Source organism: Thamnophis sirtalis, unplaced genomic scaffold (assembly GCF_051295495.1).
Source record: "Thamnophis sirtalis isolate CommonGarterSnake01/CBP01778 unplaced genomic scaffold, rThaSir2_p1.2 scaffold_2, whole genome shotgun sequence".
Taxonomy (NCBI): Eukaryota; Metazoa; Chordata; class Lepidosauria; order Squamata; family Natricidae; genus Thamnophis; species Thamnophis sirtalis.
Genome location: NW_028261382.1, coordinates 28,076,664 through 28,100,380, shown reverse-complemented (window position 1 = coordinate 28,100,380; position 23,717 = coordinate 28,076,664). Strand labels below are relative to the sequence as shown.

The 23,717-nt window shown below is 44.7% G+C and overlaps 1 protein-coding gene across 1 annotated transcript in view; it reads right to left on the bottom strand.

The window, feature by feature from the left end:
- DENND1A (DENN domain containing 1A) overlaps positions 1 to 23,717 on the bottom strand; it is a 246,138-nt gene that overhangs the window by 167,972 nt on the left and 54,449 nt on the right. The window contains 1 exon segment of the mRNA XM_087704573.1: positions 19,518 to 19,561. Within this exon segment, the coding sequence (XP_087560699.1) occupies positions 19,518 to 19,561 (44 nt within the window).

The window sequence follows — 23,717 nt, the reverse complement described above, 5'->3', positions numbered from 1 at the left end:
ATGTGAAAGATGTGGCAAGAGAGGAAGGATGTTGCACAGATATTTGCACCCAGACGGAGACATTGCATAAGGAAAGAGGGAATGCTTATTTTTGCAACTAAAAAATAATAAACTTTTTTTCTTAAAAAAGAAGAAGAGCCTTATGCAAATTCTGCTTCTCTTCTGCCCCCTCCCCTCTCTCTCCGAAGACCACCCCTTCTCCAAAAAGTGGGGGAGAGAAAAGGCCTTTGCTAAGCAGGCGGGGGAAGACGGCGAGTCCCCCCCCCCATTTCATTTCTGCAGGAGTGGTTTTTGCCTCGGGGCCAGGCTGCGTATTTTGACAGAGGAGGCCTCCAGACAGTTGAGATTAGTGGAGGTTGTTTAGCTAAACTCAGAAGCCTTGGCCTTCTTGGGGGAGATGGGCAGATGCAGCCGCCATTGAGGTTCCAGCTGCTGCTGCCTTTCATCCTCTATACAGCTGGAGAGAACCGGGGTAGAGATCTCAGCAGGGCCACTGCTCTCCTGCCTAAGTCCGAAATTAGAGGCTGCTCAAAAAGGAAAAAAAAGCTTTGGTAAGCCTTAGTGGTGAAATGAAGGCACTGCAAAGGGAAGGGAAGAGAAGAGAATTTGGAAGAGAATTAGAATATAGAACAGGTAATAGAACAGAACAGAATAGAATAGAATAAGAGTAAAACAGAATAGAATAAGAATAGAGTAAGAGTAAGAGTAAGAGTAAGAGTAAGAGTAAGAGTAGAGTAGAGTAGAGTAGAATAGAAATGGAATGGAATGAAGAATAGAATAGAATGCAGAATAAAAATAGAATAGAATAGAATGATGAATAGAATAGAATAAGAATAGAATAAGAACAGAACGGAATGCAGAATAAGAATAGAATGCAGAATAAGAATTTGAATATAATGAAGAATAGAATAGAATAGAATGAAGAATAGAATGCAGAATAAGAATAGAATGGAATGCAGAATAAGGATAGGAATAGAATAGAACAGAACAGAATAGAGTTAAGAATAGAATTAGAATAGAATACAGAACAGGTAATAGAACAGAATAGAACACAGAACAGGTTAGAATAGAATAGAATAGAATAGAATGGAATGGAATGGAACGGAACAAAATGTAGAATGGAATGGAATGGAATAGAACAGAGTGCAGAATAGAATAGAATAGAATTATTCAGGGAGGTCTTATTTTCGGGAAACCAGCCAGCTGTGTGCAGTGGCAGCCCAAAAAGCCAATGCAATCCTAAGCTTCATTAACAGAGGGATACAATCAAGATAAAGGGAGGTATTAATATCACTTTATAAAGCCTTCGTAAGGCCACACCTAGAATCCTGCATCCAGTTTTGGTCACCACACAAACAAAAAGATGTGGAGACTGAAGAAAGAGTGTAGAAAAAAGCCACCGGATGATGAGGGGACTGGAGGCTCAAACATACGATGAATGGTTGCAGGAACTGGGCATGGCTAGTCTAGTGAAGAGAAGGACTAGGGGAGACAGGATAGCAGTCTTCCAATATTTGAGGGGCTGCCACAGAGAGGAGGGGGTCAAGCAATTGTCCAAAGCACTCGAAGGCCAGACAAGGAATAATGGATGGAAACAGACCAAGGAGAGATTCAACCTCGAAATAAGGAGGAACTTTCTGACAATGAGTACAATCAACCCATGGAACAGAAGTTGCCTTCAGAGGTTGTGGCAGCTTCATCGCTGGAAGCTTTCAAGAAGAGACTGGACTGTCCTCGGTCAGAAATGGTGTAGGGTCTCCTGCTTGGGCAGGGGGTTGGACTAGATGACCTACAAGGTCCCTTCCAACTCTGCTAATCTGTCATTTTTGAGGTTCTGCAAGTCACTTCTTTTCCAGTTTGCGGTCTCCAGCTGAGGGGGCTTGGTTAAATTTTTTTAAAAATCCCCTCCCACATAATACAAGGTTGAGTTTTTGAAGACAAAGGATTGGAACTGGGGGGGCTAAGAGGTTTATCCACCGCGGAGTTATATTATCATGAGTAAGAAAAGACCTGTGACTTTGCCCAGTTGGGAAGGAAGGATCCTTTTTTCCACAGGAGATCTCCTGGAGAGAAGAGGCAGATTTCTGCTTATCAAATCCAGTTCGGCAAAAAATGGATCGGCGCAGCTGAGTCGTACACACACACACACACACACACACACACACACACACACACACACAAACTAACTTTCATCAAAGCTACTCCAAATACAGACTTGTCCAATATTTAAATTGCCAAGGAAACCTGCAAATATGCTGGTCTTCTTGTATTCGGGTCTTTTCCCGTGTAAAATACAATAAGACCAGCATACTTACACCTGTGAAAATCTACGAAATATATATTTATCAGCTGGGCTCCTGCCAAATCTGGCTCTTTCTTTTTCTTTTTCTTTTTTTTTGGCAGCTTTCTCCCAATGGAATTATGTAGCACTTATTTTTGTAGCCTGTTTAAAATTCCTTAATTATGCCAATGACAACTTTAAACCGGGTTTTATTTCTGAATAATTTAATTAGCCTTTTGAGAGGCTAAGTACCTTTTCTGGAGGGCCTGGGAAAGCCATTGTTTTTATTTGGGCTTTTGTTTTGTTTTCGCGGGGCGTATGGGGAGCGTGCGATTTAGCAGGTCCTCCATCGTGTGTAGATACCCACATGGGCACACTTACTCTCTCTCCAAAGCATCTGCCTTTTTTCCAGAGACGGCTGGATGCAAATTCTAGGTAAGTTGGAAGCTCGTTCCCTAGCAATCAACAGCCATCCGTTGTTCAGACCTCGGTTTCCCCAAAAAGCAGGAGGCAGATTCCTGGTCCCGGCAAAATCCCTTTCATTAAACGAATGTGAATTCCTCTCCTTCACATTCAGCCAAGGCCTGGCAAACAGTTCTTTCAAAGGAGTATTTATGACCACAGACCTTATCTAGCTTGGAAAGCTGCCATGTCAATGTTTCCCAAATGAGGTGCTGTGCAAGGAAAGGCTGGGGCTAAAACTCAACACCTGTATTCCTTAAAAAGCAAGAAGCAGAGTCTTGGTCCCTGCAAAACTTCTTTTATTTACACAACTGTGAATTCCTTTCATTCACAGTCAGCCAGACTTGGCAAAACAGTCTTTCAGAGGAATATTTATCAACACGCACCTTATCTCGCTTGGAGAGCTGCCAGATAACCCGTTTCCAAACGCAGGCAAGGCAACAGAGTCTCTTATAGTCACAAACAGAACTTTTCACTCTTGAAACGACTGAAGGAACAAATTGTTTCCTGCAAAAGCCCCCTCCCCATTCGCTCCTCTTTTGTTTCCCATGGGAAGTGCCAATCACCTCCAAGGTGTGGCTTTACTCCCACTGCGCCGAGGTGGTGCAGTGGTTAAATGCAGCACTGCAGGCTACTTCAGCTGACTGCAGTTCTGCAGTTCAGCTGTTCAAATCTCACCGGCTCAGGGCTGACTCAGCCTTCCATCCTTCCGAGGTGGGTAAAATGAGGACCCGGATTGTTGTTGGGGGCAATATGCTGACTCTGTAAACCGCTTAGAGAGGGCTGAAAGCCCTATGAAGCGGTATATAAGTCTAACTGCTATTGCTATTAAACAAATGTGAATTCCTTTCATTCACACTCAGCCAAGGCCTGGCAAACAGTTTTTCATAGGAGTATTTATGACCACAAAGCTTATCTAGCTTGGAAAGCGGCCATGCAAATATTTTCCCAATGAGGTACTATGCAAGGAAAGGCTGGGCACAGAGTCTCTGAGATTCAGGGACAGATCTTCACACTCCTGAAACGAAGCTAACGACTGAATTAATGAATTGTTTGCTGCATAAGCCCACTCCCCTTTCACCCCTCTTTTATTTCCCCTGGGAGGGGCCATTCATCGTCTACCGGTGACTTTACTCCCAAGTCGATCCTGATTTCTGAGTTGTTCTTTTCTTCCAGCAGCTCTGCGCTGTGCACACTGGGAAGAGGCTCCAGATGTTCCTTGCCTCACAGCTGTCTAGCTCCGTAGGCACCTGATCACTGCCAGATGGCCTCGGCCCGCTCTCTGCCTCTGACGCAGAGCCATTGTCCAAGCCTTCCCCAGCCTCCAGGACTGGCCCATACTCCCCCCAACCTCAATGTCCGACTCTGCTGCCAGGTCCGCTGGCCGCTGCCTGGCCACAACATCTGTGTTGGCCATCTGTGTGCCCAGATGTTGTGTTGGTGCAGCTGGGCGTATCAGGGGATAATTCCACAGGGTGAACCGAGTGACTTACAGATAAGTTATTGAAAAGGGAAGTTGGAATAAGAAGGCCAAGCTGTGCTGTGAGAGTGATTCACACCAGTGTGTTGTTGTTTTTTTTAACTTTTAGAGGACTAGAAACCAGGAAGGCAAGGCTGATTGCCCACGGCTGACTATGCTAGGGGTTTTTAAAGAAGGATGCAGCAGCTGATCTAAGAAAGCCTCAGTTAATCAGCAAATAACAGAGAAATTCAGTCAGGAAAGCCAGTGTGAGGGGAGGTGGGGGACATTCAAAGCCTTCTCAATTAGGTTTGTAAAATCCATAAAAAGCTCTCAAAAGCACTAATGAAATATAGTCTGTGTTTTATACATATATATGTTTGTGTGTGTTGCATTTTTGCTGATAAAAAAAATGAAGGGAGACTAGTATAGGTCTATTTCAAGCTATTTACCTCTCATCAGCCAGGCGTATATACCCTTGCTGGGATTCAAACTTGGGCTGTTTTTACATATTAGGCAGTTGTATTAACCTCTAAGCCACAACCTCTCCTCCCTTATCAGCTGACCCAGGGGAATGATTAAATGTTTTTTCTTTTGTCAAAGCACCTGGTGTGCCCAAATATAGGCAAGCTATCGAAATAGAGAAACACCCCCACAACATGAATAAACGTGACGATGCCTCCCACATACCAGACATCTGGAAACCAGCCCTAGTCAACAAACGAGCCCCACCCACCACCCAGGCCGTTACAACACAAAACAACAACGGACACACAGCCAGCACCAATCTACCAATCATGATACAACCACACAACCAATTATTCCACTTACTGAAACAAAGGCAGCACTCCACACACTCCCACCAAGATTTATAGAAAGATGGCAGCTCCGACCATGCTTTAAGCCCAAAACCCAGCCTGAAGATGGCAAGTGAGAACTCGCCCAAACGTTGCCAAGACAATCTCAATCTTACACGGGAAAAGACCCAAATACAACAAGACCAGCACACACACACACACACACACACACACACACACACACACACATATATATATATATATATGTATATGTATATGTATATATATATACACATACATACATACATACATACACACACACACACACACACATACATATATACATATACATATATACATATACATATACACATACATACATACATACTTGTCCTGACTCCCTCCTCTGTCCAGTAACGAATGCCGAGACAAGCTTAACTGGAATATACTTTAATAGCAAGAAATCAAAACGTCGGTGGCTGAAAGCCAAGCATAACAAACAGATAACGACCTTGGCAGCAACTCAGACAAACCTTGGCAACAATCCAGCCTGCCAAGCTAGTTACAAAAGTTCCCCTACTTTTAGTTAATGCGTTGACTTCTGCAAAGAGGGGCGTGTGCACAAGTAGTCTTTTTATAGTCTGGAGAGGAGCCTAATGACCACCAGTTGAGTGCAATTACCTTCTGTAACTGCGCAACTGTTCCTTACGCCTATTAGCTCTTCGATGCCGGGCATCCAGGAACAACTCACTGCTGGACTCGGGCTCACTCTCCCTTGTCTCCTCCCCACTGGTCCAAGACTCAGGCGCCCACCTCGGAGTCGGAACCCTGTCCAGGGTCCTCCACATCCTCCAGAGCAGACTCATAGGGCCCCTCGCTGTCGGAGTCTGGTGGAAGCTCCAATGGCTCCTGCTGGGCCACAACACATACTGTATGTATGTATGTATGTATGTATGTATGTATGTATGTATGTATGTATGTATATGTGTGTTTGTATATACATACATACATACACACACACACATACACATACATATACATACACACAAGATTTTAGATTTCGTAGATTTTAGGTCGTAGACAACAAGACCAGCATACAGAGTGTGTGTGTGTGTGTGTGTGTGTGTGTGTGTGTGTGTGTGTGTGTGTGTGTGTTTATGTGTAGATAAGGCCACACTTGGAATCCGGCATCCAGCTTTGGTTGCCACAATGTAAAAAAGATGTGGAGATTCTAGAAAGAGGGCAGAGAAGAGCAACAAAGATGATTAGGGGACTGGAGGCCAAAACATATGAAGAATGGTTGCAGGAACTGGGTATGTCTAGTTTAATGAAAAGAAGGACTAGGGGAGACATGATATCAGTGCTCCAATATCTCAGGGGCTGCCCCAAAGAAGAGGGAGCCAAACCCTTTTCCAAAGCACCTGAGGGTAGAACAAGAAGCAATGGGTGGAAACTAATCAAGGAGAGAAGCAACTTAGAACTGAGGAGAAATTTCCTGACAGTGAGAACAATTAATCAGTGGAACAGAAGTTTCCTCCAGAAGTTGTGAATGCCCCAACTCTGGAAGTCTTTAAGAAGATGTTGGATAGCCATTTGTCTGGAACTGTATAGGGTTTCCTACCTAGGCAGGGGGTTGGACTATAAGACCTCCAAGGTCTCCTCCTTGGATGAAGCAGATTATCTGGATCCCTTTCAGTTGGGTTTCAGGCCTGGTTACGGCACCGAAACTGCTTTGGTCACGCTGATCGATGATCTCTGGCGGGCTAGGGAGAGGACATTCCTCTATCCTAGTGCTTCTTGACCTCTCAGCAGCCTTCGATACCATCGACCATGGTATCCTTCTGCAATGGTTACAGGAGGTAGGAGTGGGAGGCACCGTCTTAAGGTGGTTCTCCTCCTACCTCTCGGACAGGTCGCAGTCAGTGTTGGTTGGAGGACAGAGATCGACTCCTAGGCCCCTCAAATATGGGGTGCCGCAGGATTCGGTCCTGTCCCCCCTCCTATTTAATATCTACATGAAGCCGCTGGGTGAGATTATACGCCGGCACGGGATCAAATATCATCAATATGCGGACGATACTCAATTGTATTTGTCCGCCCCGTGCCAACTCAGCGAAGCAGTGGAAGTGATATGCCAGTGCCTGGAGGCTGTCAGGGTCTGGATGGGAGCGAACAAGCTTGCACTCAATCCAGACAAGACCGAGTGGCTATTGATGCTCCCTCCCAAGGACGGTCCAGACATTCCACCTCTTAGCCTGGGGGGTGAAATTATACACCCCTCAGAGAGGGCCCGCAATTTGGGTGTCCTCCTGGATCCGCAGCTGACGTTTGAACACCATCTGTCGGCTGTGACCAGAGGGGCTTTTGCCCAGGTTCGCCTGGTGCACCAGTTGCGGCCCTATCTGGACCGGGAAGCACTTTGAATGGTCACTCATGCCCTCGTCACCTCAAGACTGGATTACTGTAATGCGCTCTACATGGGGCTGCCCCTGAAGAGTGTTCGGAGACTACAGTTGGTCCAGAATGCAGCTGCGCGATATTGGGTGTACCTAGATACACCCATGTTACACCCATCCTCCGCGAGCTGCACTGGTTCCCCATTGGTCTCCAGACGCGCTTCAAGGTGCTAGTCGTTACTTTTAAAACCCTACATGGTTTAGGACCTGGCTACCTGAGAGACCGCCTCCTGCCACTTACCTCCCAACGACCAATAAGATCGCACAGGTTGGGCTGCCTCCGGGTGCCGTCGACCGGACAATGCCGGCTGGCAGCCCCCCGGGGGAGGGCCTTCTCTGTAGCTGTGCCGGCCCTGTGGAATGATCTACCTGTAGAGATCCGGACCTTTACCACTCTCCCAGCCTTCCGTAAAGCCACCAAGACCTGGCTGTTCCGGCAGGCCTGGGGCTGTTGATCAATATCCAGCCCCTCTTAGACAGAATGGATGTTGTGTAATTTTAATAATTGTATCTCTTATCTTAAATTTTTAAATGCTTTTTTATCTTGCCTGTAAGCCACCCAGAGTCCCAAGGGAGTGGGCGGCATACAAATTTTATTAAATTGAAAATTGAAATCCTCCAACTCTCCTATTGTATATACATATATATATATACACACACACACACACACACACACACACACACACACACACACACACACGGACAAATAAAATAAAAATAGTTTCTTTTTTTTAATCCTCCTTCCTTTTGTAAAATTAATAGAAGAATTGGGTCTAGAAGAACCCAAATAGAAGAATGAGAATTGGGGGGGGAGGGGAGGGAAAGAAGGATTTGTCCCTTTCCGTTTATTAGAGGAACAGTTCACGGATTCCAGAGTCCAAATCAGTTCCTTGTTAAAGCCATGAACTAAAAAACCTTGACGGAGAATCTGTCCGTCAAGGTTCAGTGAAAATGGATATATATTTTTTGGAGAGTTCAGACGGATAAACCGGAATAGCTGGGTTTTTTTTTTTTCCTACACTCTGATGATCATAATGAGCAAAAGTCTTGGAGGAATAAGCTAATCCTTTGGCCTGATTGTCAGCAGATGTCTGGAGCCACGAAGAAGAGTCAAAGATGAGGAGTTAGATGAAAAAAATCAGCCAACTACAAGAAAGGAGGTGCTGTTGTGACCCACTCCGGACAGTGAGGAGGTTGGGGAGGAACATGGGCCAGTCCTGGAGGTTGAGGAAAGCTCAGACGAGGGCTCTGCGTCGGAGGCAGAGAGGGAGCTAGACAGCAGTGAGGGAGAAGAACAGCTGGAGCCTCTTCTCAGTGTGCAGATGTGCAGAGTTGCTGGAAGACAAGAACAACTCAGAAATCAGGGTCGACTTGGGTGGGCAGGACTACATACAGTGTATGAGACGCATTCAAATTTTCACCCTCTTTTAGGTGGGGGGAAAGTGTGTTTTACACTCCAAAAACTACGGTAGCTCAAGGGGCAAGCTAATAATATTTCTGAATGGAAACTGGAGCAAAGAGAAGGAGAAGTTTCGGGTTTGCATAAGGAAGCTGTACACAGCTTTTTCTGTTTCAAATCCTTTGATTCTGAACCCTCGCTAAATGTACTCTTCCACGTCTTCATTGATGATTTGGAGAAGGATATAGATGGGGAACTCATCAAATTTGTAGACGACACTAAGTTGGCAGGAATAGTTAACACTCCAGAAGATAGGCTCAACGTACAGAAGAAACTTTTATCTATCTATCTATCTATCTATCTATCTATCTATCTATCTATCTATCTATCTATCTATCTATCTATCTACCTACCTACCTACCTACCTACCTACCTACCTACCTACCTACTTATCTTTTATTTTATTTAGTTTGTCAAACATGTACAAGACAACAGGTATCAGTATAAACATGGACATGAACACAGGAAATAAGTACAGATAAATGGGGACAGTAGGACAGGGATGGTAGGCACGCTGGTGCGCTTATGCACGCCCCTTTTTATGAACCTCTGAGGACTGGGGTGAGGTCCATGGTAGACAGTTTAAGGTTGAAGCTGGGGGCGGGGGTTGAGGATGCAACAACGAAGTCAGGTAGGGAAGCAACCAAGAACTTCCTGGAGAAATTTCCTGACAGTGAGAACAATTAACCAGTGGAACAAATTGCTTCCAGAAGTTGTGAATGCTCCAACACGGGAAGTTTTTAAGATGATGCTGGATATCCATTTGTCTGAAGTGGTGTAGGGTTTCCTGCCTAAGCAGGGGGGTTGGACTAGAGGACCTCCAAGTCCCTTCCACCTCTGTTATTCTATTCTATACACTCCAAGAGCATTCCAGGCATTGACCCCTCTGTTGCTGAAGTCGCATTTTCTGCAATCCAGTTTGGAGCGGTTGACCTTGAGTTTGTATCGGATTGTTTGCCTGCGTATTATTGAGGTTGAAGGTGAAGAAGTCACTGACAGGTAGGACATTGTAGCAGATAATTTTGTTTACTATGCAGGTGGCGTAGTTCCAGGTTCTCCAAGCCCAAAATTTCAAGCCTGGTGGCGTAAGGGATTCTATTGTGAGCCGAGGAGTGGAGGACTCTTCTCGTGAAATACCTCTGGAATCACTTGATTGTGTTAATGTCCGATTCCAGACAGACGAGCTGTATTCAAGGATTGATCTAGCAAAGGTTTTGTATGCCCTAGTTTGCAGTACAATGTTACTGGAGAAGAAGCATTGCAAGGTTAGGTTAACAACTTTTAATGTCTTTTTGGCAATGCTGTTACAGGGAGCACGGAGGTTTAGATGGAGCCCTAGGCCCTTGACAGAGTGAGGGTCAATTCTTAAGTTGATCTCTCCTTTGGCCCATCTTGCTTGAAGGGCCAGGCCATCTTCAGCTTTCTTGAGAGGCCAACCTTCATCCAAACATCTCCCTTTTTTTTTTTATAGCAATAGCAGTAGACTTATATACCGCTTCATAGGCCTTTCAGGCCTCTCTAAGCGGTTTACAGAGAGTCAGCATATTGCCCCCAACAATCTGGGTCCTCATTTTACCCACCTCGGAAGGATGGAAGGCTGAGTCAACCCTGAGCCGGTGAGATTTGAACCGCTGACCTGCTGATCTAGCAGTAGCCTGCAGTGCTGCATTTAACCACTGCGCCACCTTGGCTCTTTTCCATGGGAGTGATCGATTCGTTCAGCTTTTCATAATCTCATCCTTTTTTTCAATCCCGGGCAGAAAAACTCCCAAATCATCCAAAGAACCAAGAACCAAGACGCAACCAAGAAGCAAATGGTCTCAAGGAAAGTCCTGTTGAAGTGAAGACTCTCCACTAAGTTGATCATGATATGAGATACTGACAGGTCGTCATGGTGTAGCAAAAGAAGCAGATGGAGGATGCATAAAACAATGCTTTGCGCATAGGAAAAGAAGGAACAGTGGAAGAATTGGAAGAGGGGAAAAAAGGAAATAAATGCTACAGAATCTGTGGGAGATTTACTGCCGCATGGCATGAAGACCATGTCATTTCTTCCCTTCCCTTCTCTTTCCTTTCTTCCTTCTTTCTTTCTTTCCTTCCTTCTTTCTCTTCATCTTCCCTTCCCTCCCTTTCTCCTTCCTTCCTCTTTCTCTTTTCTTTCCTTACTTTCTCCCTCTTTTCCTTCCTTCCCTTCCTTCTCCCTTCCCTCTCTTCTCCTTCCTTCCTTCCCTCCCCCTCTTCTCCTTCCTTCCTCTTCTTCTTTCCTTCCTTCCTCTTTCCCTTCCTTCCTTCCCTCCCCCTCTTCTCCTTCCTTCCTCTTTCTCTTTCCTTCCTTCCTCTTTTCCTTCCTTCCTCTTTCTCTTTCCTTCCTTCCTCTTTTCCTTCCTTCCCTCCCTCTCTTCTTCTTCCCTTCCCTCCCTTTCTCCTTCCTTCCTCTTTCTCTTTTCTTTCCTTACTTTCTCCCTCTTTTCCTTCCTTCCTTTCCTTCTCCCTTCCCTCTTTCTCCTTCCTTCTCTCCCTCTCTTCTCCTTCCTTCCTCTTTCTCTTTCCTTCCTTCCTCTTTTCCTTCCTTCCTTCCCTTCTCCTTCCTTCCCCCTCCCTTCCCTCTCTTCTCCTTCCTTTCTTCCTTTCTTTTACTTTCTCTTCCTTCCTTCCCTCCCTCTCTTCTCCTTTCTTCCTTTCCTTCTTTTCTTCTTCCTTTCTCTTCCTCTTTTCTTCCTTCCTTTCTCTTTTCCTTCCTTCCTTCCTCCCTTTTATAAGTCCTCCATCTACAATAAACTTGCAAATAAAGTACAATAGGAGAAGTTTAAAAATTCAAAACCACAATCCGCGAGCCAAACGGCTATATTTTCAAATAATGTTTAAGTTTGGAAAAGGTGACATTTCAAACCATTTTTATTTTTACTTTTGCTAATGAAGTCATTGAGCCAACAGGATTACATTTCTCTCAGGGAGGAAAAAAAAAGAATAAGAGAAGGGAGGCAGCCCTTGTTAAAAACCTCAAGAGTTCTTGTTTTATCAACTTTTTCAATTGCTACTCTGGCAAGTGGAGTTATTAAAGCCTCAAATTAAAGTCAGAGGAGAAAATGAGATTGAATTCATTCGCTTCTTTTCACTTCCTTTTGGGGTGTGTGTGTCCTTTTCTCAAGCTTTGAATATCGCTATCGATAGTCGAGGGGCTGAACATTATTTTAACGCTTTTCAGTGGCCCGAACACTGAAAAGCAAAGCCGCACATAAAGAGCCTGATGAATTACAAAATTGTAATTTAAATAATTTCAGTGGTTGAACCCCTTGCATTGTGTGATTCCCCACCTTAAGAGGAGGCTTTTACTATACCAATAACCACGTCTACCTCATATGGCAATCTTTTTGCACACGTATTTTCCATTCCTCTTGCAGTATGCATTTAAAAGTCTGAAAGGAGGGATGTGTGTTTAGGTAAAAGGGACTAGAAACTCTGTTTTTCACTCCGCACGCCTTTTTCCAACACCTTGAAATCAATCTCTAGAGTTCCCTTCAACACCCTACATTGGATTTTAAACCACTTTTTAAAAAAAGACAAAATAAATGGATTTGAGATGAATGAGAGTTGCTTTTAATAAGGCGAACCTAACTATTTTGTAGTCTTAAATTCCTTTTTTTCTTTAAAGAGTGGGGGGAAATACTGGAGGATTTTACAATTGCAATTTAGATTCTGCGAGGATGCTGTCCATCTCATTAGCCCCCCCCCTTCCTGTCACACACACACACACACACACACACACACACACACACACACAAATACACACACATTTACATTTCCGATTACAATTTCCCCTAAAAGAGCAAACGCTTTATCAAAACCGAGAAGGTTTGAAATAATGAGAAACGTTTTCATAAAAAGAAAGCGATTTTTTTTCCCCCGGCCCGGTTTGGAAAAAAGAAACGACTTTCTTCTGCGGATAGAGAAAAAGATAATTTATTCCTCCTCTAAATGAGAAGCAAAACAGAAGGAAAAAAGATGAAACTGATCATCGTTCATTGCCCATTTATCTCGAGCAGACAATTAAGACCCCAGATCAAAGAGGATTATCGTGCCACGGCGACAACCGGGTGGGGTGGGGGCACCCTTCATGAAAAATCATCTCCGGGACGGTGTTATTTCTAAACCCCCCCTTTTTTTCATCTATTCTCTCTTTCTTCTTAACTCGCTTCCACGCCAGCTTTGTGGCTTAAGCACAGCCGAGAGGCTACTCATCATTATCCAGTCACAGATGTCAGCCTAACCTTCCTTTCTTTTTCTCCGTGGTTTTTTTTTTTCTTTTTTAAAGCACAATAATTTGTGAGAGATTCTTGTAGGGGCCGGATACAAAAGACGTCCAGAATAGAAAAACGTTTGTGGGCTCACACCGACGCCGGTCGGGAGAATGAGTTGCACGAGAAACGAACGCACCGGATGTCCAAACAACCGCTGGGAATTTCGGTTGGGGGGGGAGAGGGAACGGGGAGGGGGACTTCGGTGGTAATGAGTGAGGGGTCTTGGGTGGACCTAAAATATAGAATAACAGAGTTGGAAGGGACCTTGAAGGTCTTCTAAACCCTACACCACTTCAGACAAAGGGTTATCCAGCATCTTCTTAAAAACTTCCAGTGTTGGAGCATTTACAACTTTTGGTGTCAAAGGGGTTCTGCTGGTTAATTGTTCTCACTGTCAGGAAATTCCTCCTTAGTTCTAGGTTGCTTCTCTCCTTCATTAGTTTCCACCCATTGCTTCTTGTCTTGCCTTCAGGTGCTTTGGAGAATAGCTTGACTCCCTGTTCTTTGTGGCAACCCCTGAGATATTGGAAGAAAGGAATGAGAGAAAGAAGGAAGCAAGGAGAGAAGGAGGGAAGGAAGGGGAGAAGGACAGGAGAGAGAAGGATGGGAGGGTGGAAGGAAGGAAGGAGAGAAAGAAGGATTTCTCCTTGATTAGTTTCCACCCATTGCTTCTTGTCCTGCCTTCAGGTGCCTTGGAGAATAGCTTGACTCCCTCTTCTTTGGGGCAAGCCCTGAGATATTGGAACACTGCTATCATGTCTCCCCCAGTCCTTCTTTTCATTAAACTAGACATACTGCACTCTGCTGCTTTCTGGTCCTGGGAACGAGATCTAAGATCTAACCAATTTCGTTGTATTTATTTTGAACAATGACAATAAAGACTATACTCTCTAGAAAGTAACCCTGGATTGTTGAAATCTACTAGCCTGCTTGCACCACCCTGTTTTAAAGCCAGGGTTTGCATCGTTAAAGCCCCTCGGCGGAAGATTTCGAAAACCAGCAACACGTAGACCAGGAGTCAACAACCTGTGGCTCTGGAGCCGCATGTGGCTCTTTCATACCTCTGCTGCGGCTCCCTGTCGCCAATCAGCACCACAATTTCGAGAGTTGCTTCTGGTTAGGGGGGAAAGCAGGGCATGCCAGGAAGAGACTCTATGGCAAGGGGCGGGTTTTACAGTCAGCTCCACAATTGATAGGGCTCCTGGTTAGGACAGGTAGAGGAAAAAGGATGCTGCGCTAGGAGGAGACTCTATGGTGGGGGAACTCGGACTTCCGGTCAGCAGAGGGAAAAGGATGCCATGCTAGGAGGAGACTCTATGGTGGAGGAACCAGACTTCTGGTCAGCAGAGGAAAAAGGATGCCATGCTAGGAGGAGACTCTATGGTGGGGGAACTCGGACTTCTCGTCAGCAGAGGGAAAAGGACGCCACGCTAGGAGGAGACTCTATGGTAGGGGAACCAAACTTCTAGCTGGCTCCAGAATTGAACAGGGGGCTTCCGGTTAGGACTTTTGTGGTTCTTTCAGTATTCAAGGTTGTGTAGACGGCCCAAGGAACAATTTCTCCAGCATTTCAAATTTGATCAGGGAAAATTAAATAGAGAAAAAGTTGTGCGCATTATCCCCCGTTGCAGCTTTTCGCTTCCGCGGGATCATTTTCTTGGAAGTTTGCAGCGGGATAAACCAGAAGGCAAGAGGAGAAGAAATGGATGGAAACTCTTCAGGGAGAGAAGCCGCCTGGAACTAAGGAGAAACTTCCCAACAGCGAGGACAATGAACCAGTGGAACTACCTGCCACCAGAAGTTGTGGATGGTACCCTTGCTGGAGGTTTTTAAGGAGAGACTGGAGAGCCATTTGTTTGAAATGGTCTAGGGTCTCCTGCTTGTGCAGGGGGGGGGAGGCTGGACTGGATGGCCTCCAAGGTCCCTTCCAGGTCTGTTCTGGTGGCTCGATTGAACGAGTAGAATGGCTTTGCCTTGGGACGTTATGAGTGCTCCACCACTGGAGGTTTTAGAGAAGAGACTGGACAGCCACCTGTCTCAAATGATATAGCTGATGGTCAACCTATGGCAAGAAGTGGTGCGCAGAGCCATGTCGCCTGGCATGTGCAGCCTCTCCTGTTCCTCTTCTGGGTTTCTGGCACACATGCACGCATGACGATTGGCTGGCCTTCATGCGTTCAGCAGTTCTGTCAACTGAAGAACTGTTCTTCGCGCATGCATGCTGAAAACAGGAAGTGCATGTGCCAAAAACCAGAAGCTCATTTCCCGTCGTGGGCATGCCACCCTGGGCAGCTCCTCTCCCAGATTGCGTCCCCCGATGAGTGTGAACATGCAATGGGCATGCACACTCCCTTTTCGGCACTTGGTGCCAAAAAACTTCGCCATCCCCGATATAGGGTCTCCTGCTTGAGAAGGGTGGGCTGGACTAGAAGACCTCCAAGGTCCCTTCGAGCTCTATACTGATTGATTGAACACTGGAGGTTTTTAAGAAGAGGCTGGAAAGTCACTCATCTGAAATGGTCTATGGTCTCCTGCTTGAGCAGGGGGTTGGACTAGAAGACCCCCAGGTCCCTTCCAGCTCTATTCTGATTGATTGATTGATTGATTGATTGATTGATTGAAATGGTCCAGGGTTTCCTGCTTGAGCAGGGGGTTGGACTAGAAGACCCCCGAGGTCCCTTCCAGCTCTATGCTGATTGATTGATTGAAATGGTGTGAGATCTCCTGCTTGAACATGGGGTTGGACTAGAAGATCTCCGAGGTCCCTTCCAGCTCTATTCTGATTGATTGATTGATTGATTGATTGATTGAAAAGGTCTAAGGTCTCCTGCTTGAGCAGGGGGTTGGACTAGAAGAGCTCCATGGTCCCTTCCAGCTCTATTCTGATTGATTGATTGATTGATTGATTGATTGATTGAAATGGTCCAGGGTTTCCTGCTTGAGCAGGGGGTTGGACTAGAAGACCCCCGAGGTCCCTTCCAGCTCTATGCTGATTGATTGATTGAAATGGTGTGAGATCTCCTGCTTGAACATGGGGTTGGACTAGAAGATCTCCGAGGTCCCTTCCAGCTCTATTCTGATTGATTGATTGATTGATTGATTGATTGAAATGGTCCAGGGTTTCCTGCTTGAGCAGGGGGTTGGACTAGAAGACCCCCGAGGTCCCTTCCAGCTCTATGCTGATTGATTGATTGAAATGGTGTGAGATCTCCTGCTTGAACATGGGGTTGGACTAGAAGATCTCCGAGGTCCCTTCCAGCTCTATTCTGATTGATTGATTGATTGATTGATTGATTGAAAAGGTCTAAGGTCTCCTGCTTGAGCAGGGGGTTGGACTAGAAGAGCTCCATGGTCCCTTCCAGCTCTATTCTGATTGATTGATTGATTGATTGATTGATTGAAATGGTGTGAGATCTCCTGCTTGAACATGGGGTTGGACTAGAAGATCTCCGAGGTCCCTTCCAGCTCTATTCTGATTGATTGATTGATTGATTGATTGATTGAAAAGGTCTAAGGTCTCCTGCTTGAGCAGGGGGTTGGACTAGAAGAGCTCCATGGTCCCTTCCAGCTCTATTCTGATTGATTGATTGATTGATTGATTGATTGAAATGGTGTGAGATCTCCTGCTTGAACATGGGGTTGGACTAGAAGATCTCCGAGGTCCCTTCCAGCTCTATTCTGATTGATTGATTGATTGATTGATTGAAATGGTCCAGGGTTTCCTGCTTGAGCAGGGGGTTGGACTAGAAGACCCCCGAGGTCCCTTCCAGCTCTATGCTGATTGATTGATTGAAATGGTGTGAGATCTCCTGCTTGAACATGGGGTTGGACTAGAAGATCTCCGAGGTCCCTTCCAGCTCTATTCTGATTGATTGATTGATTGATTGATTGAAAAGGTCTAAGGTCTCCTGCTTGAGCAGGGGGTTGGACTAGAAGAGCTCCATGGTCCCTTCCAGCTCTATTCTGATTGATTGATTGATTGATTGATTGAAATGGTGTGAGATCTCCTGCTTGAACATGGGGTTGGACTAGAAGATCTCCGAGGTCCCTTCCAGCTCTATTCTGATTGATTGATTGATTGATTGATTGATTGATTGAAATGGTCTAAGGTCTCCTGCTTGAGCAGGAGGTTGGACTAGAAGACCTCCAAGGTTCCTTCCAGCTCTATTCAGATTGATTGAAATTAGGTCTCTGTTTTTGAAAGCGTGGTTTTACAACAAGGAAAAATATTTCACGGGGAAACCAGGGGTTGGACTAGAAGACCTCTGAGGTCCCTTCCAGCTCTATTCCGATCGGTTGAAAAGGCCTCTCTCTTCCGGGTGTGCATGTGGCGTTTACTAAAGGAAACACATTTCATGGGGAAGCCTGGTTTATTATCTATCAATCACAGCCACGAGGGACAATTCCAGGCCAGGCGGACCTCTAATCTGGCTGCCCTTCACAGGGGAGTTTTCCACGCCGGCCCAACACCCGCGAATGCACTCGGGGACCTATTTATTAACAATTATTGGACTCTGTGCGTTTCGTGGCTGCCCCCCTCCCCGCAAACACCACGCCAGAAGCATCTGGAAGGGGCTACGATAAACCCTGCCAAAAGGAAGGCGCCGAGTGGCACGTTGCTTTCGAAAAAAATAATATTAATTGTCGAGAAGAGGGAGCAGCGGGCTTAAGCGTCAGCCTCACCGAGAAGGACACCCAACCTCCCTCCCCCCCCCACGAGGGTCGTACGACGGGAATGGTTGCCAACAGGCGAGGAGGAATCCCTTCGGCCGGAGAGGAAGGTTCCTAAACGGGGATGCAGGAAAGGATAATGAAGATTTAGCACCCACTGTTTCTCCCCCCCCTTTTCGATAGCCGTATCCCAAAAGGGAGCTCTTCCAACCGACTAACAATGAACAGGCATTTGCCCCGCGAGATCAAATGTTTGCTCGTTGTCGTGCCTCGCCCAAAGAAGCCTTCCTTCCCCCAGGTGATGCTTGCTTCCCTAGAGAGGAGTGGCGTGCCAGCCAGCCAGCGGGCCGGGGCTCGGCGTACGAGCGGTGTGAAAATACAACCATCTCTCTCTCTCCCCCCCGCCCCCTTTCTGCTCCTGCACTGCTCTATAATGAGGGAGCCGCCGAGGGAAATCGCTTTGAGGTATTGCATCCTGCGGACACGCTGCGCCCGCCAGGCGCAGTTGCTTTTCACCTCTCCTGCAGGCACTAATTGTACAATTCCCACGGCATTTTGCACGCTCAGGCGCCCTTCTTCTCCCCCCCCTCCTCCTTTTTATGCCGCGGGTTCAGGGAGGCGGTGGGAGGGAACAAATTTTAAAAAGCAGCGAGCCCCCCCCCTTTAATCCATAAGCGCCACCCGTGACACAGCCGAGGTGAAATTCGCCCCCCCCCCCGATAAATTATTTACATCGGGACGGTCTTCCCCTCACACCCTTCACTTTCTTTCTTCCTTTTCTTTTTGCCAATTTTTTTTCATTGTCTTACATACCATTGTAAGTATACATTCACATAATTGTTCTTCTTCTTTACATTTGTCATTCTTATACAATTGTTATTCCATTTAATAGGTTATAATTTACAGTTTGGGTTGCTTTATTTACCATCCCTTCTGGCTATTATAACACCACCTTCTTTTCCCTTTCTTTTCTCCCTCCCTCCCTCCCTTCTCTACTTCCTTCCTTCCTTCCTTCCTCTCCTTCCCCTTCCTTCTTTCCTTACCTTTCTCCTATTCCTACTCTTCCTCTTCCCCTTCCTACCCTCTCTCCTTCTTTCTCTCCCTTCCACCCTCCTCTCTTTCACTTTCCTTCTTCCCTTACCTCTCCCCTACTCCTGCTCTTCCTCTTCCCCTTCCTACCCTCCCTCCTTCTCTTTCGCTCCCTTCCACCCTCCTCTCCTTCCCCTTCCTTCTTCCCTTACCTCTCCCCTACTCCTACTCTTCCTCTTCCTACCCTCCCTCCTTCTCTTTCTCTCCCCTCCACCCTCCTCTCCTTACCTCTTTCTTCTTTCCCTCCTCTTCCTCTCATCTCTCCTCCTCTCTCCCTTTCTTTTTCTGTAGTTATAGGTATCTCTTTCAAATCTCAGTTTATGTTTCCCTTCAAACTTTCTTCTTCGGGCTTCCCATCCACACGTGGGGTGGATGAGCATCTTGTAAAATAAATTTTGGGGTTTTTCTTTTTGCTGAGATTTTTCCGGGGGGGGGAGGGAGGAAGAACTGGGGGAGGGAGAGAACAAACCTGAGAGGTCAACACCCCCCTTCCTCCCACCCGCAATGAATTTTGTCGTGTAAAAAATTAATTACGCATGCCCAACCTGATCACTGTAGTCCTCGGGGAATCTCTTCCGCACCTCCGGATCTGTAAATAATTGACAGATAATATTAATTGGCTTTGAATTGGTGAGCAAGCAGAGAATCACACATTAATATTTGATCAGAGGATGATAGAGGCCCTAGCAGGAGATGCAAACCAGGGCAGGCGGAGGAGGAAGAGGCCGAGGAGGAGGAGGAGGAAGAAGGGACTTTGCAAGCTTCCCTTTGGCTCTTCTTCCCCAGACCAAGAGGGGAGATTAAGGCCAGGGGTGCCACGCTTAACGGCGGATGAATGAATGCAGGAGGAGGGGGGAAACGGAGCCCAGCACTGTTTTCTAAGTGAACAGGGCTTCAATTGTGCTTCGGTTTGTTCTGTTGGTTTCTTTCTTTCTTTCTTTTTCTTTATCAGTGGTTTCTTTTTGGTGAATGACAGGAGCCTGGCTTTATAATCAGAAAGGGTGGGGGGGAATTTACTGAACAATGGCATTCGCGAGGATTGGCGGGGGGGGGGGATTTTGCAGCTTTTTGAAATAAGGATGGAAATGAAATTGGGCTGCATTAAAAGGCTGGTTTAAAAAGGCCAGATGGGGAAGAGAGAGAGAGAGAGAGAGAGAAGAGAAAAAGAGAGAGAATGAGAGAAGAGAGAGAACAAGAGAAACAGAGAATGAGAGGAAACAGAGAGAGAGAACGAGACAAGAGAGAGAAGGAGAAAAAAGAAAGAATAAGAAAAGAGAAGGATAGCGAGAAAAGAAAGAAGCGAGAAAACAAGGAAGTGAAAAAAGCGAACGAGAGAGAGAACGAAAGAAAAAGACAGTACGAGAAAAAGAGAGACAAGAGAACATGAAAAAGGAGACACAAAGAATAAGAGAAAAGAAAGAAAATGAGAGAAAAGAGACAGAAGGGGACGAGAAAACAGAGACAGGGAGAATGAGAGAAGAGTCTAAGAGAAGAGAATGAAAAGAGAGAATGAGAAAAAAAGAAACAGGTATGTGAGGAAAGAGAGAAGAGAAAAGGGAATGAGAGAAAAGAAAGAGTATGAGAAAAAAGAGAGAAGAGAATGAAAAAAGAGACAGAGAAAAAGAGAAAATAAAGAGGGGAAAAAGGGAGAGAGAGAACAAGAGAAAGGAAAGAGAAAGAGTATGACAGAAGAGAACAAAAAAGAGCGAACAAGAGAAAAGAATGAAAGAGTATGAGAAAAAAGAGAGAAGAGAATGAAAAAAGAGACAGAGAACAAGAGAAAATAAAGAGGGGAAAAAGGAGAAAGAGAACAAGAGAAAGGAAAGAGAAAGAGTATGATAGAAGAGAACAAAAAAGAGAGGAGAGAACGAGAAAAAAGAAAGAGTATGAGAAAAAAGAGAGAAGAATAAAAATAGAGAATGAGAGAAAAGAAAGAGAGAATACAAGAGGAGAGAAGGAGAGATGAGAATGAAAAAAGAGAGTGACAGAGAGAGAGGGAACGAGAGAAAAGACAGAGAGAGGCAAAATTCTATCCACAAAGACAAAACTAAAAGTTACTTTGAGCCTCTTGAACATGGCTTTTAAGCCCATTCTCGCCCTCTGTAACTTCATCCCTCTTTCTCCGGCAAACCACGTGCCACAAGCAGCATTTCTGAGTGGGTTTAATTGTATTAAACAGAACAGAAGAAGCAAAAGAAAAAAAAACCCCACCCCAACGCAGACAGAAATAATTCTTATGACAAATCATCTCAAAACAACCCTATCACGACCATCTGTTTTTCCTGAAGCAAATCCCTCCGATTGCCAGGTTCCGTATTACGAGTGTAATTTTTAATTACAGTAATAATAGACCGGGGAGGGGGTGGGGAGGGAAAAAAAATCTCGCATTTGGTCGGGAAGTTGTCATTTTCGTAAGACGGCGCTTGCTGTCAAGAGCGGCATTTGGGTGCAACGATGGCGAACATCATGCCATCCGCTAGGTTTCCCGGAGAAGACGCGCTGTTGAACCAGATGCTTTCAACTTTTGCAAAACCAAAAAGAAAAAAGAAAAAAAAGGAATCGAAAATTTGTTTCTGCAAGTTTTGATCGCGGCAGGAGAATCCTGTAAATAAACCTTCACTGCTCAATTATTGTTCTTTTGCCCTGAATCAAAGCTGGCACAGTGATGAAACTGTTTTATGATGCGGGTGTCACATATTTGGTATGAAAAAGGAAGTCCCTAACCCTCGCTCTCACGTAGGCAAAGGAAGTTTTGCTAATAGTACACAAAATTGTCTGCTACAACGTCCTACCTGTCAACAACTACTTCAGCTGAGTGGAGTGGAGTAGAAAAGGAAATAGAATAGAATAGAATAGAATAGAATAGAATAGAATAGAATAGAATAGAATAGGAATAGGAATAGGAATAGGAATAGGAATTAAAATAGAGTAGAGTAGGAAATAGAGTAGAATAGAATATAAATTAAAATAGAATAGAGTAGAAATTAGAATAGAATAGGAATTAAAATAGAATAGAGTAGGAATTAGAATAGAATAGAATTAGAATAGAATAGAATGGAGTGGAGTGGAATAGAAAAGAATAGAATTTATATAGTAGGATAGGATAGGATAGGATAGGATAGGATAGGATAGGATAGGATAGGATAGAAATGGAGTGGAGTGGAGTGGAGTGGAGTGGAGAGGAGAGGAGAGGAGAGGAGAGGAGAGGAGAAGAGAAGAGAAGAGAAGAGAAGAGAAGAGAAGAGAATTAGAAGAGCATTAGAATAGAATAGAATAGAGTAGAATAGAATAGAATAGAATAGAATAGAATAGAATAGAATAGAATTCTTTATTGGCCAAGTGTGATTGGACACACAAGGAATTTGTCTTTGGTACATAAGCTCTCAGTGTACATAAAAAGAAAAAAATACATTCATCATGAATCATAAGATACAACACTTGGTGATACTCATAGCACAAATAAGCAATCAGGAAACAATCAATATCAATATAAATCGTAAGGATACAAGCAATAGTTACAGTCCCGCAGTCATAAGTCATAAGCATACAGTATAAGTTATAACACATGGGCAAACAATAAATACAAACTCAAAGTAAACCACTCCAACCTCAATTGCAGAAAATACGACTTCAGCAACAGAGGGGTCAACGTCTGGAATGATCTACCTAACTCCATTGTTATGTCCTCTAACCAACACAGCTTCAACCTCAAACTGTCTCCTGTGGACCTCACCCCATTCCTACGAGGTCCGTAAAGGGGGTGTGCATAAGCGCACCAGCGTGCCTTCTGTCCCTGTCCTACTGTCCCCATTTATCTGTACATACATACATAAATAAATAAATAAATAAATAAATAAATAAATAAATAAATAAATAAATAAATAAATAAATAAATGGATGGATGGATGGATGGATGGATAAGATAGGTAAGAGATAAGATAGATAAGAGGAAAGATAGACAGCTGGCTGGCTGGCTGGATAAGATAGATAAAAGATAGATAAGAGGATAGATAGGATAGATAGATAGATAGATAGATAGATAGATAGATAGATAGATAGATAGATAGATAGATAGATAGATAGATAGATAGATAGATAGACAGACAGACAGACAGACAGACAGACAGACAGACAGACATGGATAACATAGATAAAAGATAGATAAGAAGCTAGATTGATAAGGAGATAGATAGATAGATAGATAGATAGATAGATAGATAGATAGATAGATAGATAGATAGATAGATAGATAGATAGATGAGAGAGAGAAAGAGAGAGAGATGGATAAGAGATAACAGATAGATAAGAGGATAGGTAGGTAGGTAGGTAGGTAGGTAGGTAGGTAGGTAGGTAGGTAGGTAGGTAGGTAGGTAGGTAGGTAGATAGATAGATAGATAGATAGATAGATAGATAGATAGATAGATAGATAGATAGATAGATAGATAGATAGATGATAGATGATAGATGATAGATGATAGATGATAGATGATAGATGATAGATAGATAGATAGATAGATAGATAGATAGATAGATAGATAGATAGATAGACAGATAGATAAATAGATAGATAGATGCCCCCAACCAGATCCAGGGCTCCAACGAAGACCCACCGGCTGCCAGGCAACATCCAGCCCACTTTGCCACTTAGTTCAGCCCAGCCCTGGCACCGCTTCCGCCTTTCCCGGTCTCCTAATTTCCACCGGCAGCAGGAGCATAGCATACGGGCACCTCCTGGAATCCCGCCA